General features: G+C 42.4%; 2 protein-coding genes across 3 annotated transcripts in view; one reads left to right on the top strand and one right to left on the bottom strand.

The window, feature by feature from the left end:
• The window catches only part of MRPS31 (mitochondrial ribosomal protein S31), an 86,088-nt gene that overhangs the window by 24,918 nt on the left and 41,781 nt on the right, over positions 1 to 19,389 (bottom strand). The window contains exon 5 of one of the 2 annotated variants that reach the window (XM_063428910.1): positions 15,350 to 15,426. In XM_063428910.1, the coding sequence (XP_063284980.1) occupies positions 15,350 to 15,426 (77 nt within the window). The remainder of the gene's footprint in view (positions 1 to 15,349; positions 15,427 to 19,389) is intronic. The other variant, XM_063428920.1, reaches the window with a different exon arrangement.
• LOC134570919 (mitochondrial ornithine transporter 1-like) overlaps positions 5,776 to 19,389 on the top strand; it is a 184,756-nt gene continuing 171,142 nt past the window's right edge. The window contains exon 1 of the mRNA XM_063428948.1: positions 5,776 to 5,792. The gene's annotated coding sequence lies outside the window, so the exon portion shown is untranslated. The remainder of the gene's footprint in view (positions 5,793 to 19,389) is intronic.

The raw sequence follows: 19,389 nt of genomic DNA, 5'->3' as shown, positions 1-19,389 counted from the left end.
TGGGGACACAGGGAGACATAGGGCATTGAGACACTGTGATACATAGGATCACTGGGAGACCTGGGGACACGACACTAGGGGACACTGGGAGACATGGGGCAATGAGACACTGATACATAGGAACACTGAGACCTGGAGTTATCAACACATGGGGGCACTGAGTCATGAGGGCAATGGGAGACATGGGGGGCACTGGGAGGAATCCATCTATACAGCAGAATCAAACTAAGTAGTTTTTTGGTGATTTTACAGCATTTTCTCTTATGTCACTCCTTGTCATTTACATCATGTGATGTCACCCATACATATTTAATTATGCAAATTAGTAAGGCCGGTATGTTTTTTCCAAGAAAGGTGGCAACCCTAACTACTTTTCACATACTCTTACTTAAGTATGGAAACTTAAGAGGGATGTATGGAAATAAAACGTGTGTGGACTGGCTGACAGTGAATATAGTTAAAGGGACACTATAGTCACCAGAACAACTGCAGCTTATTGAACTTGTTCTGGTGAGTAGAATCATTACTGTCAGGCTTTTTGCTGTAAACACTGTCTTTTCAGAGAAAATGCAGTCTTTACATTACAGCCTAGTGATAACTTCACTGGCCACTCCTCAGATGGCTGTTACAGATCCTTCCTGTGTCATGGTTGCCTAAAATGCATCCAAACATTCAGTGTCTCCTCCCTTTGCATGCAGACACTGAACTTTCCTCATAGAGATTCATTAATTCAATTCATCTCTCTAAGGAGATGCTGATTGGCCAGGGCTGTGTTTGAATCATGCTGGCTCTGACCTGACTCTTTGTCAGTCTCAGCCAATCCTATGGGGAAGCACTGTGATTGGATCGGGCCACCACTTCTAATGATGTCAGCAGACTGCTTTTTTATGAGGCAAACAGCATGCAGAGTTACAGCTTCAGGCTTGAATATAGTAAGATTTTGCTATATTTATGGAGGCATGATGGGCCCAGGGGGGCTAGATGGTGGTGTTAACACTATAGGGTCATGAATTCATGTTTGTGTTCCTGACCCTATAGTGATCCTTTAAGGTAATGCTGACTTTGGTCTCTCTAACACTATGGCATGTTCCCTTTCTTCTACACTCACTACATACAGTTTTTCTCTGTCCCAGACTATATACCAGGAGCTTCTGCCTGCTAGTAAGAAGGTAAGGAGACAAGTGGACCAGCGATTGCTAGGGGACAGTCCTTAGAAAGCGTCGAGCGAGCGCATCATTAGATGCATTTATGCCAAGCTCAGGGTGCTGCCTGCATAGTATGCCCTTAGTTGGCCAGCTGCATGATTGGCAGGTAGCCTGACATGCATTCATGCCAGGTTGGCCTTCTAATTCTTTGTGCAGACGTGTCCTCTTTTTGGGCATGTTCGCCCCTTTTGGCAGGTTACGTGATTTGTGTCAGTGGCACACCCTTTTACCGTGCCCATTGACTTCCTGCTTGATTGGACACTGCTGTTGGGGGTTATGGATTTACTTGAAAGATGAAAACATAAATTAGAGAGAGATTAGCATAGAGTGTTTGTTTTCTTATAGCTGCTTTTTTCTTTCTCTCCAGCACCATCTCCATCAGATACGTGATGCTTGGGAGTGTTTTACTGTTTTTGGTCGATATCATTCTGTAATTGGGCCCGTCATAATTGTCAGCACCAGGCCCACTGGGCTCTTAATCTGGCCCTGGACATCCATGCCTCATTCCATTGGATATTTGGAAGGTAGGGAGATAAGAAACCTGCCTGCAGGATTTGCGTACACAGGTTTGTATACAGTGCTCGGAGAAGCCAAACTTATACAAGATTGCCTCAAAAAATTTCAAAGTGAGACGGTCAAAAGCGTGCTCGAACTCAAGAGCCAACAATAAACCTATTGTGCTGGAGGATATCAACATTTCTAAAATTAGGGATAACCTAGTGTTTTCTATGCCCTGACATCCATGTACGAAACCTGTCTGATTGAGGTCTATAAAAGTAGGTAATAGAGGGCTTGGTATGAGTGTTACAAGTTTGGCTTTTATTTTTGCATCTAGGTTTAACAAAGAAATAGGTTTATCGTTTTTACAACTCTCAGTATCTTCACCTAGCTTGGGCAGTGAGATAATTGTGGCCATTAGCACATCACTTGGTAATTTACTTGGTAATGTATAATATTTTGCAGATAATCTGTGGGGCCTGGTGATTTGACTGATGGAAGCATATATATATTACCTGGAACAATTTTTCCAGTGTGAAGGGGTGGCCCAAGTCCCTTGCTTGTAACGGTTATTTGGGGTAAAGTTATATCAACTATGAAGGTTGAGATAGATTCGGGGGTGGGATGACCCATTTTAGTACGAATTGCCAGATTGTAAAAGTCAGCATAGAACGGGGATACGGTTTGGCTAAAGAATTGAGGGTCAGATCCTTAGTAGCCTCTGCTATTGAGAAGTTTGTGATACAAGTGCGTACTTGTTGTGCTTTAAGGCTCTGAGCTAGAAGATTTCTGGATTTACGTCCTGAAACATAAGTATTTGCCTTCAAATTATTAAAACCAATAGTTATATTTGCCCAGTTTTGTAAAGTTCTGAAGTCAAATCTGGGGACGGATTAACATTTTAGTTAGGTGATAGCGAGGAGATTTTCCGGTAGCAGGCCATTCATTAGTTTGGGACGCACTATTAGCTAATGTAGCTTTTAGATAAATACTTTCTTGTAGGCTGCCCATAGTGTTTCTGCCACTCTGTCACCTATATATTTTGAAGCAAAATAATCTTGTAATTTATCGTAGATGTATTCTAGAAATTTTTGATCAAGCAGTAAGGTCTCATTCAGCATCCATGTACCTTTACCATGGAACTGAAACATGTCCTGAAGTGCTAGGGTCACTGGACTATGGTCTGACCAAGTGAACACATAGACTGTACAGCCTATCATTTGGGCTAAAGCTATGTTATCCAAGAAAAATGTGTTAATCCTAGTATAGGTATTATGTACCACGGAATAAAATATAACATCCTTTCCCAAGCAGTGGAATATTTTCCAGCTATCCTTGAATGGTGGTCCAACAATTGTGTCAATTTATTGTTTTTTCCATCTACCAGTGACGGGGCTGGAGGTTTCCAGTGCTAGGTATAAAATTTAAATCGCCACAAATAATCAATCCTCCTTGTTTGTATTTATTTATTTTAGTCAGAACAGACAAAATAATCTCTCTGATCAGCATTTTCAAAATACACAGAATTTAGGCTATGCTGAATATTGTTAAACAATTAAAATCACATATCTACCATGCATATCAATAGTCTATTTTGGAGTTGAAAGGACACGACTTTGACACAATGAATGAGTATTGATACTCCTCTCAGTTTTGATTTGTACATACAGGGCCGGCGCTACCTGTAAGGCGGACTAGGCAGCCGCCTAGGGCGCCCCTTGGGAAGGGGCGCCGCCAGGAGCTCCGGCCCCCCTAATGGTGCAGCCGCCCGAGCGCTCTGTAAAGAGCCTCAGGCGGCTGCAGCTTTGCCCGGGCTGGTGCGTCCTGTCACTCCCTCACTGTAGCGTGGCCTAGCCCTGTATGGTCCGGCCAGGTACAGGGAGCATCTGTCTCCTGTACCCGGCCGGACTAACAGGAAGTGAACACTGATTGTTCACTTCCTTTTAGTCTGGCCGGGTACAGGAAACAAAAGCTCCCTGTACCCGCGGACCATACAGAGCTCGGCCACGCTACATCATAGGTAGGGGAGGGGGAAAAGAAAGAAACAGGGAGGGAGGGAGGGGAGAAAGAAACAGGGAGGGAGGGAGGGGAGAAAGAAACAGGGAGGGAGGGAGGGGAGAAAGAAACAGGGAGGGAGGGAGGGAGGGGAGAAAGAAACAGGGAGGGCGTGGGAGAAAGAAACAGGGAGGGAGGGGGGAGAAAGAAACAGAGAGAGAGGGAGGGAGGGGGGGAGAAAGAAACGGGGAGGGAGGGGGGGAGAATGAAACAGGGAGGGAGGGGGAGAAAGAAACAGGGAGGGGAGAGAAAGAAACAGAGAGAGGGAGGGAGGGGGAGAAAGAAGCAGGGAGGGAGGGGGAGAAAGAAGCAGGGAGGGGGAGAAAGAAACAGAGAGAGAGGGAGGGAGAGGGGAGAAAGAAACAGGGAGGGAGGGGGAGAAGGAAACAGGGAGGGGGGAGAAAGAAACAGAGAGAGGGAGGGAAGGGGAGAAAGAAACAGGGAGGGAGGGGGGGAGAAAGAAACAGGGAGGGAGGGGGGGGAAAGAAACAGAGAGGGAGGGAGGGGGGGAGGGAGGGGGGGAGGGGGGGAGGAAGGGGGGGAGCGAGGGGGGGAGGGAGAGGGGGGGAGAGAAACAGAGAGGGAGGGGGGAGAAAGAAACAGGGAGGGGGAGAAAGAAACAGAGAGAGAGGGAGGGAGGGGGAGAAAGAAACAGGGAGGGAGGGGGAGAAAGAAACAGGGAGGGAGGGGGAGAAAGAAACAGGGAGGGAGGGGGAGAAGGAAACAGGGAGGGGGGAGAAAGAAACAGGGAGGGAGGGGGGGAGAAAGAAACAGGGAGGGAGGGGGGGGGGAAAGAAACAGAGAGGGAGGGAGGGGGGGAAAGAAACAGAGAGGGAGGGAGGGGGGAGAAAGAAACAGGGAGGGAGGGAGGGGGGAGAAAGAAACAGGGAGGGAGGGAGGGGGGAGAAAGAAACAGGGAGGGAGGGAGGGAGGGAGAAAGAAACAGGGAGGGAGGGAGGGAGGGAGGGAGAAAGAAACAGAGAGAGAGGGAGGGGGGAGAAATAAACAGGGGGGGAGAAAGAAACAGGGAGGGAGGGGGGAAAGAAACAGGGAGGGAGGGAGGGGGGAGAAAGAAACAGGGAGGGGGGGAAGAAACAGGGAGGGGGAAGAAAGAAACAGGGAGGGGGGGAAAGAAACAGGGAGGGGGGGAAAGAAACAGGGAGGGAGGGAGGGGGGAAAAAAACAGGGATGGAGGGGGAAAGAAACAGGGAGGGAGGGGGGGAAGAAAGAGGGATGGAGGGGGGAAGAAAGAAACTGACCGGGGGGGAAGAAAGAAACTGACAGGGAAGGGGGGAGAAAGAAACTGACAGGGGGGGAAGACATTGACAGGGAGGGGAATTGAGGGGGAGAGAGAAATTGACAGGGAGGGGGAGTGGCAGGGGAGGGGGGGGAGTGGCAGGGGAGGGAGGGAGAATGAGAGTAACAAGGGAGGGGGGGGAGAAGAGAGTGACAAGGGAGGAGGGAGAGATTGACATTCATCACACTCACACACACACAATCACACACAATGCACCCCTTACACACAAAGACAATGCACCCCTTGCACACAGAAAAACACACAATGCATTACACTCACAATGCATTACACACACACACACACGCAATGCAACCCTTACACACAATGCATCCCTTACACACACAGAAACACACAATGCATTCCTTACACACACTCAATGCACCCCTTACACACACACTCAAAGCACCCCTTACAGACTCACACACTTCATCCCTTACATACACAGAAACACACCTTGCAGCCCTTACACATACAAACACAAATTCACCCAATGCATTCCTTACGCACAAATCAGGACATCCCCTACACACTCCGCCCCCTGTGAACAAACTCATTGGTGGACCCTGGGGCCCAGACCTTGAGCTGTGTAAAGGGCCCCAGAAAATGGAGCTGCTTCCCGTTCTCCCAGAACATTGATTTTTGTGACCACAGTTACAAACAGCCTCCATAGATCCTGTTCTACACCAGACCAGTGGAGCCAGACTGCAGCTAGAGCCCATCATCATCCTCATCTGGTTGTAAGTAGGCAATCTAGTATATTATTTGTGGCACTAATCTAATTTACCTCACATTAAAGAAACACTATGGTCCCCAGAACCACTGCAGCTTAATGTAGTGGTTCTGGTGTCTATAGCCTGTCCCTGCAGGCCTTTTAATGTAAACACGGCGGCACTGCAGCACTAGCGTTAGTTAACATGGCAGGTAATTTGGGTGGGGCATTGTGATGTCACAGGGGGGCGGGGGAGGGGGGGGCGGCAAGCTTTACTTTTGCCTAGGGCGGCAAAAATCCTTGCACCGGCCCTGTGTACATAGCATGGAATTGAGTGGGATAATATTTCTCAAATAATTGCGGTTTTGGATGTTTAAAGTGGGTTTCCTGTGTACAGGCAATATCTATTTGTTGGCACCCAAAATCTTTTAACAAGGAGCCTCTTTTCAAAAGAGGCTGTTAAGCCATTTAGCTTTATAAGCAACTTTTTTCACAATAAAAAAAACAAATATATTATGTTTAGTATGCGATTTAGATTTATGCCAAATGTCGTTGGGGCTATCAAAGGTTCAACCTAGATATATATATATACCAGGGAATATCGCAGTGTAAGTATTTCAAGAGACCAGTTAGCACTGAGTGAATGCAAAGCACTCTGCAATGCTTTAGTGGTGAAGTGTGGATGTGATGGTGGGAATACTAGGACATACGGTAAGTGGTACATTAAACATATGGGGATGAGGGGGAATATCAGTGATCATCAAACAAGAAATTAACAGGTTGTCATTAGTGCTCTTACGTGCAAGAGAAAGCCTGGGCATAAGATGGAAGTGGTGGCTGTTTTTTCTGCCGTAAGTGGTGAAAAATGTATACACAGTACAGCATGAGTAACAGCTCATAACATTATCAAAGACACATATAAAGCAACCTATTATTAATGTACAAACTAAAGAAACACCATGGTAGCATAAAATATAAAGTTCCAGTATGGTACTAGGGTAGGTATCCACTAGAATATTGATCATAGATTCAGCGGTACCCGTAAGGTATTGGTGACTATACAGAGATTATAAAATGGGATCAGACTGAAGTAGAACTATTAGAATGTCTCCATCCACTTAAACAGTCATGGTGTACACCTACACAGAATACACATGGTGCAATATAACTCATATTACTGGAGATGGGTCAATACATTTGCAGTGATGGTGGCCGTGAGGTCTGCAAAGATAGCTCTCATCTCTGCTCATGTGACATGGGTTGTTCTCTCAGGAAGAGTGTGGAGAGTTTGGTGGCAAAGAGGAACTCTCTCTAGCAGTTTGCCCATCACTATCTTGGTTTTGCTCTGCAGTTTAGTAGCAGCTGCGGGGGCCATAAAAAGGAGGCTTTATGAGCCTTTTTAATTTTTTTTTTTGCTGGGACATAGTTTCCCTCTCTGGGACTCAGGGAAGACACATTTTTGTAGTTATACAATAAGAACAGAAAAAATGTGTAATAAGGCACTGTATAAAAAGTAAAGTATACAAAAAAATATAAAATTAAAAAAGTGTTACTGAATCGCTTCATCTTTTTCATTTCAAATCTTTGTAGTTGTTCAGTTTATCGTTCAGTGCGCTCTGCTGCACGGACAGAGCTCAGCAAAGCACATCCACCCAACAGCGCTCATAAGCCTCATAGATAGATTTTTATTTTTTTTTTATAAATATATTCCTTGTGTTGAATACAATGGAGACCCCATGCTGGGGTCTGTGCATAAAACACAGAGTTTGGCTCATTAAAATTAGCTGTACTCCCAGAACTATGTGTCATCTAGTTACTGGGAGGGGAGAGGCCTAATCACTGCTCAGCACCTTGTTCCAGCTCGTGAAGAATTGGGGGGGAGGGGGGGGGTTTGGCCTCGGTAAGGACTACAGCTCCCAGGACTGTGTATTGTTCAGTCCCTGGGAGGAGATAGAGTTACTCCCCTACCCTGTTCCAGGACTGAGAGGCTCCAGGATGATCACAGTCAAGCCACTGTGACTGGGACAGAAGCATTGAGGTTTTCCCCAGTTCCAGTTAGGAAGCGGTCCTTGGCGGAGGTACCCAGTCACGGTACAGGGAGCTCCACTACACCCTGATACTTGCCAACTGGCTTTAGTAGTCCATTTATTTTTGTGAAAAAAAAAAAATAATATCTGGGGGCAGATCCACAACATGCACTATTTAGTTGTGGTGCTGCTAGAGCCTAAAATAAGTAAACTTTGATACATTTTCTTTGGATGCCCAGATCTCCATTTGTGGAAGGAAGTTTTTTCAGTGGGTAGTAGACTGATGCCATTCGTTGCTTTTTCTATTTTTATAGTACCTTGCGTATCTGACCTCCTTGGTTGCCCAACTCTTACACATAGTAGCGTGGGTGTTTCCCTGGCCTACATGACTCATACTAAACAAGGAAAAAGGAAACTGAATTCAGATGTCCTACGTATGTTGACTCAAGGCTCAGAGTTGATCAATTAGCTGTTCGTGGGAGAAGCAAACCGTAGAATAAATGCTGCTTTCGGTTTTCTTTAGTAAGGCATAAGTTTAGGGCAACTACCTGCTCATCATGTCCCATAAACAGTGTGTTCATTACAATATAAATGTCATGCAAGATGATACTTGAAAGCTGAATTACAAGCCAAAATGTTGACTAATTTGATTGGCATGTAGCCCAATAAAAGTTGTTTTGTATTAGTGAGAATTCTCCTGGGTTTTTCTCCATTTCTATTATTAATCCCTTGGTGTTTAAAGTACACTAGTCCACAAGACTTACATGTTTACACTGCATATCTGAAAGAGTGAGAATTCTCAAACACCACATGCTACATATAAGTACAGCAATGAGCATGTGTCACTATAGTAAGAAACTTTAATAAGGAACATATGGTTTGAAGACTCGACTAAAGAATTGTGCTGTACAATCAGTGGATGACAAAGGTATCTCAACTTAGGACGTTCCTAATGGAGCACACCATGCACCATTACCACTACAGCTCACTCCCTACTTCCACTACCATTCCCTGAGAGCTGGAAGTTCCTTGGCTCAAACTTCCATTAGCTCTCCTGACCTAAGCCTTACAAAACACGTCTTTGTTATTGGCTGAGAGCATCCACTGATCCTGCTGAAAACCTTCTCAGGAGATTATAGTGAACCATTTGAAAAAGGTTTGAATACTTATAGTGAGGGAGAAAAGCAGGCAATCTGCAATGGTTATGGTGCTTGGGGAGTTATATATATATCTCAGTCTCTGCAGGGGATTCAAATGTATACCAAACACATGAAAATACAGGCTGCACTCACGGACTTTCAAATATCAAAAATGCTGTTTATTCCAAAAAAATCGACGTTTCGGTTCTCGCAGGGACCTTCCTCAAGATTGAATGACTGCACATGTATGATCATATAATGTAACTAAATCCCCACTTTTTTGCCTAGATTAGGTGTTTTTAAAAAAAACTTTTACAAACTAATCTGTCAACATTGAAGTTGCTGTTTAGTAGATAGGAGAGTGCGCTGGATCTTGTGTATTTATTGTATAATATGGCCCCCAGCAGCACCCCATTTAAGCATGTTTAGGTGAGTGCAACCATCCCCCCATGTTTCCTATATATATTTGGGAGTCTAGCCAACTCCTTGGTTCTGCACCCCTCCCTGTTACAGGTGCCTCATCTCAGGTCCCTATTTAGTCTTGTACTGCAGAGAGCCTCAGATGGAATTTTTTCCCAAGTAAGTGGTTAATCTCATAAGAGCAGACATTAGACTGTGAGAGTAGGACCTGCCAAAGATGGGGTACATTGACGTTGTGGCAGGCTTATGCAATGTATGATCATATAATGTAACTAAATCCCCACTTTTTTGCCTAGATTAGGTGTTTTTAAAAAAAACTTTTACAAACTAATCTGTCAACATTGAAGTTGCTGTTTAGTAGATAGGAGAGTGCGCTGGATCTTGTGTATTTATTGTATAATATGGCCCCCAGCAGCACCCCATTTAAGCATGTTTAGGTGAGTGCAACCATCCCCCCATGTTTCCTATATATATTTGGGAGTCTAGCCAACTCCTTGGTTCTGCACCCCTCCCTGTTACAGGTGCCTCATCTCAGGTCCCTATTTAGTCTTGTACTGCAGAGAGCCTCAGATGGAATTTTTTCCCAAGTAAGTGGTTAATCTCATAAGAGCAGACATTAGACTGTGAGAGTAGGACCTGCCAAAGATGGGGTACATTGACGTTGTGGCAGGCTTATGCAATGTATGATCATATAATGTAACTAAATCCCCACTTTTTTGCCTAGATTAGGTGTTTTTAAAAAAAACTTTTACAAACTAATCTGTCAACATTGAAGTTGCTGTTTAGTAGATAGGAGAGTGCGCTGGATCTTGTGTATTTATTGTATAATATGGCCCCCAGCAGCACCCCATTTAAGCATGTTTAGGTGAGTGCAACCATCCCCCCATGTTTCCTATATATATTTGGGAGTCTAGCCAACTCCTTGGTTCTGCACCCCTCCCTGTTACAGGTGCCTCATCTCAGGTCCCTATTTAGTCTTGTACTGCAGAGAGCCTCAGATGGAATTTTTTCCCAAGTAAGTGGTTAATCTCATAAGAGCAGACATTAGACTGTGAGAGTAGGACCTGCCAAAGATGGGGTACATTGACGTTGTGGCAGGCTTATGCAATGTATGATCATATAATGTAACTAAATCCCCACTTTTTTGCCTAGATTAGGTGTTTTTAAAAAAAACTTTTACAAACTAATCTGTCAACATTGAAGTTGCTGTTTAGTAGATAGGAGAGTGCGCTGGATCTTGTGTATTTATTGTATAATATGGCCCCCAGCAGCACCCCATTTAAGCATGTTTAGGTGAGTGCAACCATCCCCCCATGTTTCCTATATATATTTGGGAGTCTAGCCAACTCCTTGGTTCTGCACCCCTCCCTGTTACAGGTGCCTCATCTCAGGTCCCTATTTAGTCTTGTACTGCAGAGAGCCTCAGATGGAATTTTTTCCCAAGTAAGTGGTTAATCTCATAAGAGCAGACATTAGACTGTGAGAGTAGGACCTGCCAAAGATGGGGTACATTGACGTTGTGGCAGGCTTATGCAATGTATGATCATATAATGTAACTAAATCCCCACTTTTTTGCCTAGATTAGGTGTTTTTAAAAAAAACTTTTACAAACTAATCTGTCAACATTGAAGTTGCTGTTTAGTAGATAGGAGAGTGCGCTGGATCTTGTGTATTTATTGTATAATATGGCCCCCAGCAGCACCCCATTTAAGCATGTTTAGGTGAGTGCAACCATCCCCCCATGTTTCCTATATATATATTTGGGAGTCTAGCCAACTCCTTGGTTCTGCACCCCTCCCTGTTACAGGTGCCTCATCTCAGGTCCCTATTTAGTCTTGTACTGCAGAGAGCCTCAGATGGAATTTTTTCCCAAGTAAGTGGTTAATCTCATAAGAGCAGACATTAGACTGTGAGAGTAGGACCTGCCAAAGATGGGGTACATTGACGTTGTGGCAGGCTTATGCAATGTATGATCATATAATGTAACTAAATCCCCACTTTTTTGCCTAGATTAGGTGTTTTTAAAAAAAACTTTTACAAACTAATCTGTCAACATTGAAGTTGCTGTTTAGTAGATAGGAGAGTGCGCTGGATCTTGTGTATTTATTGTATAATATGGCCCCCAGCAGCACCCCATTTAAGCATGTTTAGGTGAGTGCAACCATCCCCCCATGTTTCCTATATATATTTGGGAGTCTAGCCAACTCCTTGGTTCTGCACCCCTCCCTGTTACAGGTGCCTCATCTCAGGTCCCTATTTAGTCTTGTACTGCAGAGAGCCTCAGATGGAATTTTTTCCCAAGTAAGTGGTTAATCTCATAAGAGCAGACATTAGACTGTGAGAGTAGGACCTGCCAAAGATGGGGTACATTGACGTTGTGGCAGGCTTATGCAATGTATGATCATATAATGTAACTAAATCCCCACTTTTTTGCCTAGATTAGGTGTTTTTAAAAAAAACTTTTACAAACTAATCTGTCAACATTGAAGTTGCTGTTTAGTAGATAGGAGAGTGCGCTGGATCTTGTGTATTTATTGTATAATATGGCCCCCAGCAGCACCCCATTTAAGCATGTTTAGGTGAGTGCAACCATCCCCCCATGTTTCCTATATATATTTGGGAGTCTAGCCAACTCCTTGGTTCTGCACCCCTCCCTGTTACAGGTGCCTCATCTCAGGTCCCTATTTAGTCTTGTACTGCAGAGAGCCTCAGATGGAATTTTTTCCCAAGTAAGTGGTTAATCTCATAAGAGCAGACATTAGACTGTGAGAGTAGGACCTGCCAAAGATGGGGTACATTGACGTTGTGGCAGGCTTATGCAATGTATGATCATATAATGTAACTAAATCCCCACTTTTTTGCCTAGATTAGGTGTTTTTAAAAAAAACTTTTACAAACTAATCTGTCAACATTGAAGTTGCTGTTTAGTAGATAGGAGAGTGCGCTGGATCTTGTGTATTTATTGTATAATATGGCCCCCAGCAGCACCCCATTTAAGCATGTTTAGGTGAGTGCAACCATCCCCCCATGTTTCCTATATATATTTGGGAGTCTAGCCAACTCCTTGGTTCTGCACCCCTCCCTGTTACAGGTGCCTCATCTCAGGTCCCTATTTAGTCTTGTACTGCAGAGAGCCTCAGATGGAATTTTTTCCCAAGTAAGTGGTTAATCTCATAAGAGCAGACATTAGACTGTGAGAGTAGGACCTGCCAAAGATGGGGTACATTGACGTTGTGGCAGGCTTATGCAATGTATGATCATATAATGTAACTAAATCCCCACTTTTTTGCCTAGATTAGGTGTTTTTAAAAAAAACTTTTACAAACTAATCTGTCAACATTGAAGTTGCTGTTTAGTAGATAGGAGAGTGCGCTGGATCTTGTGTATTTATTGTATAATATGGCCCCCAGCAGCACCCCATTTAAGCATGTTTAGGTGAGTGCAACCATCCCCCCATGTTTCCTATATATATATTTGGGAGTCTAGCCAACTCCTTGGTTCTGCACCCCTCCCTGTTACAGGTGCCTCATCTCAGGTCCCTATTTAGTCTTGTACTGCAGAGAGCCTCAGATGGAATTTTTTCCCAAGTAAGTGGTTAATCTCATAAGAGCAGACATTAGACTGTGAGAGTAGGACCTGCCAAAGATGGGGTACATTGACGTTGTGGCAGGCTTATGCAATGTATGATCATATAATGTAACTAAATCCCCACTTTTTTGCCTAGATTAGGTGTTTTTAAAAAAAACTTTTACAAACTAATCTGTCAACATTGAAGTTGCTGTTTAGTAGATAGGAGAGTGCGCTGGATCTTGTGTATTTATTGTATAATATGGCCCCCAGCAGCACCCCATTTAAGCATGTTTAGGTGAGTGCAACCATCCCCCCATGTTTCCTATATATATTTGGGAGTCTAGCCAACTCCTTGGTTCTGCACCCCTCCCTGTTACAGGTGCCTCATCTCAGGTCCCTATTTAGTCTTGTACTGCAGAGAGCCTCAGATGGAATTTTTTCCCAAGTAAGTGGTTAATCTCATAAGAGCAGACATTAGACTGTGAGAGTAGGACCTGCCAAAGATGGGGTACATTGACGTTGTGGCAGGCTTATGCAATGTATGATCATATAATGTAACTAAATCCCCACTTTTTTGCCTAGATTAGGTGTTTTTAAAAAAAACTTTTACAAACTAATCTGTCAACATTGAAGTTGCTGTTTAGTAGATAGGAGAGTGCGCTGGATCTTGTGTATTTATTGTATAATATGGCCCCCAGCAGCACCCCATTTAAGCATGTTTAGGTGAGTGCAACCATCCCCCCATGTTTCCTATATATATTTGGGAGTCTAGCCAACTCCTTGGTTCTGCACCCCTCCCTGTTACAGGTGCCTCATCTCAGGTCCCTATTTAGTCTTGTACTGCAGAGAGCCTCAGATGGAATTTTTTCCCAAGTAAGTGGTTAATCTCATAAGAGCAGACATTAGACTGTGAGAGTAGGACCTGCCAAAGATGGGGTACATTGACGTTGTGGCAGGCTTATGCAATGTATGATCATATAATGTAACTAAATCCCCACTTTTTTGCCTAGATTAGGTGTTTTTAAAAAAAACTTTTACAAACTAATCTGTCAACATTGAAGTTGCTGTTTAGTAGATAGGAGAGTGCGCTGGATCTTGTGTATTTATTGTATAATATGGCCCCCAGCAGCACCCCATTTAAGCATGTTTAGGTGAGTGCAACCATCCCCCCCTGTTTCCTATATATATTTGGGAGTCTAGCCAACTCCTTGGTTCTGCACCCCTCCCTGTTACAGGTGCCTCATCTCAGGTCCCTATTTAGTCTTGTACTGCAGAGAGCCTCAGATGGAATTTTTTCCCAAGTAAGTGGTTAATCTCATAAGAGCAGACATTAGACTGTGAGAGTAGGACCTGCCAAAGATGGGGTACATTGACGTTGTGGCAGGCTTATGCAATGTATGATCATATAATGTAACTAAATCCCCACTTTTTTGCCTAGATTAGGTGTTTTTAAAAAAAACTTTTACAAACTAATCTGTCAACATTGAAGTTGCTGTTTAGTAGATAGGAGAGTGCGCTGGATCTTGTGTATTTATTGTATAATATGGCCCCCAGCAGCACCCCATTTAAGCATGTTTAGGTGAGTGCAACCATCCCCCCATGTTTATATATATATATATATATATATATATATATATATATATATATATATATATATATATATATATATATATAAAAAAAACAATGGAAAATCCTTGCACACATGCTATAAATTTAACAGGTATTTGCCGGGTCCTGGAACCTATGTTTTAATTCTTGCATAATAAAGAAGATATTTTAAACTGAAGACCGTGAGTGCTACCATTACTATTTCCTGTTATATATATATATATATATATATATATATATATATATATACACACATACACAAATTTATTTTGAACAGTGTTTGCATTTCCATCAAACACTATGAAGAATGCAGATTGCCTCAATCCGTGACTATCACTCACTTCAAACTATGATGATTTTATTTAATTTACATTGAACCAACATAAGACCTCCTGATTTCAAAGCAAAATAAAGCTCTCTCACTGTTGCTTTGGTGAGACAATCTGCAAAGATATGTCCTTATTGCACACTTCTCAAGTTTGGAAAAAACTAACTTTAATCAAAGCATATCTATTAAAACTAAAGAGGAATATCATTTTAAGGTTGCGCATCATTGTACAATAAGGGTTCAGTGATATTTAGTAAGCAAAGGCTTCTTGGAGATGCCACAACTGGAGTGCTGCATTTCAACATGCCTGTTCTGATCTTAAAAGGATCTGTAACCCACAGCAGGTCACCTGTGTGTATTGTAGTCACTATCTGCAAATACTTTCTAGTATTGCAAAGTACATTGCCACCATGCAAAAAAAAAAAAAGAAGGTAACAGAATTACAGCCCAACACCTGACACCTTGGGAACACAGAGCATCCATCTAAACCGACCTGTTCCAGTTGGCTGTTCAGCCTCCTCAATAACAGGAAATATGTTCAGCCGCTTTCCAGCATACAGTCCCCTCCTGCTGTTAGAAAACATGTGTTAGCAACTGAAGGTTTATTTAAACAGAAAAATAAAGAAAAAACAGATACTATGATATGGAAATTGATTGTGCATAGATCTGAATACAAATATATATATATATATATATATATATATGCATTGAAGGCACACACGGAAAGTTAAATACAAAAACTGTAAGCCAATAAAATGATATATACTCACAGAAATGTGCTTCTCAGGGTTATGCACTAAACTACGAATTGTAGCAATCTAAAAATTGATTGGCAATATGTAAGCAAATATAACAGATTTGTACTCATTTGGCTCCTAACTTGCTAAAATTTGGAGTATAGTGAATAGACCTCATTGAATGGCATTTTAATCCACACAAAATGCAAAGTAGGACACAGACCCATCTGGGTCAATGTGCATATTGCAAACATTCTGTCAGAATTGGCAAGGGATGCACCATCTTAACAGCTTTAAACACATAAATAAAAAACAGTGGAAAAACTAAGCAGTGGACAGTTGACTTGGGGGATTTTTTTTCTTGAATTTGCATTGAATCTGAATTCTGTTATCAAGTTATCAATACAAATAAATATAAATATATGTCTATAGATACAAAGATCTTTTAAAGTAATACAGATTAGTCCCAGTGTGAGCAGTGAAACTTCGGTCAGCGGTGTACTTTTTTTTAATGAGAATATGCAATAAGAGTTATTAAGTTTGTGTCTACTAGCTTCTATGTGCTCTCCTAAATATTTTATATCATTGGCTTGAAATTGCAAAGAGGACTAAGGAGACTTTGTAACAGTAAGGCATATCAAATATATAATTCATATAATACAGGGTGGGCCACAATGCAGAGTAGGATTTGACAGGTAAATAACTTATTTGCTAGTAGTTAAAACATTTTGTTGCAGGTACATATTATAATGGAGTCTTGGGCGATTCATCAAAGTAATGATAATTTCACGAAGGAACAAAGAATAAAAATAGTGGAATTTTATTGGTGATGAGATGAGAAAATTGTTTACATCCTATCGTGGAAAATCGTGTTGAAATATGCATTCAACAGGATTCAACTGTCCATACAGCCAGGGCCACTAAGGACCACTGTTCGGCAAGCGGATAATTTAAAAAGCTCACAATTACTTCCTATGGGGATATCCGAAGGAGCGGGTGCATGTGAACACTAGAGCAGCTCAAGGAGTATATCTGGGTACAAATTTGAGTGCTAGAACCTCAAAACATTAAAGGGACATTCCACTGTTCCAAACAAAAAAGAAATAAAATTCATTGTTTAGTAGATTTACACAAAATGAAATCATGCATGCATTTTATTATGATTTTTTTAATTGGGGTATATCTAAAAACAGATTGCAAAACCTGCAGTTCTTTTGCCTGCAGCCTTTGCAAGCCCTCCCCTTCTAATCCCACCCAGACTTTCTGTGGCTGTTCAATCACAGGCTTCCCAATGCAGCTCAATGAGAAGTCTTTGCAAGGCAGGTGCTCTGAGCAATTGCTGCCTCTTGAGTTTAGCTCCACGGAGCTATCCAACCAGGAAGTAATGACTGGTTGTCTGCTTGAAAGGGGGGTGTGACCAGGTTCATTTTTAAAAGTGTAAATTTCTTTTAAAAGGACACTCTTCACACGTAAAGCTTTTCACCAAGTTAAAGTGCTAAAGTTATGAACAATGCAATCAAAGAGCGCGACTTTCCGAGGTGGCAAATGGAGCTCATTTAAAATATGTCATCTTCCGTACCTAGTCAAACAAATCTCCAAATGTTAAGCATTCACTGTATGTAATATCATTGAAATTGGTTCATTAATTAAAAAAAGCAAAAAAAAAAAAAACTTATTGACTCCCCATCCCTACTCTGAATTTTGCTCCATCCTGTATATAGTATATTTCACATTCATTGCATTTAGCAACACTTCTGAAAAATGAGTACTGAGTTTGAGCGAGCTAGGCTGCAAGAACATGACGTTAAATTGATATAAATGATGTAACAATGTCCTCAAAAGGAAAATCATTCTGTATTATACATGTAATTAGACATGGCACACCAATTCCCATTATACTGCTCATAATATGGGTTTGATTATTTCTCATTACCTTAGATAGGATTGGCTGTAATTGAAATGCTTAGGGGAAAAAAATGAATTTAATGGGGGAAGTGTTAATTGGGTGCAGCCAAGTGGTGAGTCACATCTGGATAAATGCTTTTTGGCTTTTACAACTCTTGCACAATTCAGACGCTAAATCGACAAAATAAAAAATGCCATACCCCTCACAAGTGAAGAACGAGTTTCCTTGGCGTGTGCTTATGAATCCACCCACTCCCTTCTTTCCAAATGTCTCTTATTTAGTAAGCTAAATACAGGCAATTCATTTTGTTCCTAGGATACTTGGACAGCTGCAATGAACCCTTTGCGTGCTAGAGGGGTATGTTGCTGATCATTTAAGGGTTAAATTTGTTTCACAAGTATTTAAATTGCACTTAAGTTGCGTTGTAAATTTATAAAAATGAAATACCTTCTTATAGGGGTGACAGTACATGTTAAAAGACAAGATTATGAGAGTTCACTTACTTATGAGAGAGAGAGAGAGTGTTTTAATTTAGTAGTAAAAAAAGTGCTAAAATAAGTTGCGTGAGCCGAACACAACAGAACTGTTGTGAATCACCTACATATCTCAAGTAGGAGAAGTCAATTAAAAATAATAATTTAGAGAAATCAAGTTTCCACATTTCTTCTAGAATTTCCAACTGCACATGCAGCATTTTTTTTTGATAATCATTTTTCTTTATATCAAGTGAATACAGCGAGTTTAAAGCTCGCAGGCCCTTTCCAACCACATAATGCAAGATTACAATAAAGGAGCATTATACAAAGACAATATGGTTAGATACAGAGCCAAGTGCACTTTCAGAGCCATTTTATAACAGATAACATTGTACAGTTATATTTACGTCCCATATTGGGAGTTTCATTGTGTTGTTGTGTTGATACTTCATGGAGCTGGATGTTTCTGATTAGAGCTTGAGCGATGTGGACATGGTAGCGTCCATAGATACCCTAAGGATGTGGTTCTGTAAGCGGTAGGTATCTACAATATTCGTCGATGAGTGTGAGATTGTGATGTGTTGTGTTGGGTGGTGGCCCAACAGGGGGCAGTGTATGTGTAATGATACGGTGTCAGCATGACACAAAGTATTTAATGTAGGGGTGAGGATAACAATGGGGTATGATCCGTAAGTGCCCAAGCTATAGCGCAGTCAGTGTCCCCCCCCTATGGTCCGATCTACAGCGAACGGTATCCCCGTCTGTATTGCAGCCAGTTTTGCTCGTCGTGACACCTCTACTGAGGTTTACTTGTTTGGGTGAACACGTCAGGCTTGCACCCTCCACTAGTGTGCGGGTTCCTTTTTGGCTTGGGTGGGTTAGCTAGTGTCCATTCTGTTTCTCTGGCTAGATATTATGTTGCCATGATGCGATACGACAGGGACGATGGTGAGGGTAACTGCTAGGCGCGTTGCCTGAGTCAGTGAGGGCGCGGATTCCCGGTTTCCTCGGGAAGGGGTAAAGTGTTGTGGAGTGTGTATGGGTTGTGGTGTCTTGGGGCTGCCATTCGCATCGTCTCCCGACCCGGATCTCCCATCTACCCCCCCCCATGGCCTCGTGCGGAAGGTAAACCACGGGGCCCAGGCTTCAGCGCATTTTGCTCCCCTGCCCGCCACTTCCGCCTGCAGTGCTTCAGCTGCCCTGATGTCCTCGACTCGATGGATCCAGTACACCGGTATGAGCGATTTGGCCGCGTTTAATAAGTGACGCACGATTGATTTTTTTGTATGTGAACAACGGTCGTGCGGAGATGTGTAATAAGGCTAGTTCTTCTGTCCATCGAAGATCATCTCCCAAGATTATTTGAATGTCAGATTTGATTCGGTCCCAGTATGGGACAATGTGTTTGTATTCC

This window comes from Pelobates fuscus, chromosome 1, assembly GCF_036172605.1.
Source record: "Pelobates fuscus isolate aPelFus1 chromosome 1, aPelFus1.pri, whole genome shotgun sequence".
NCBI lineage: Eukaryota > Metazoa > Chordata > Amphibia > Anura > Pelobatidae > Pelobates > Pelobates fuscus.
This window is presented reverse-complemented; position numbering and strand designations above follow the sequence as displayed.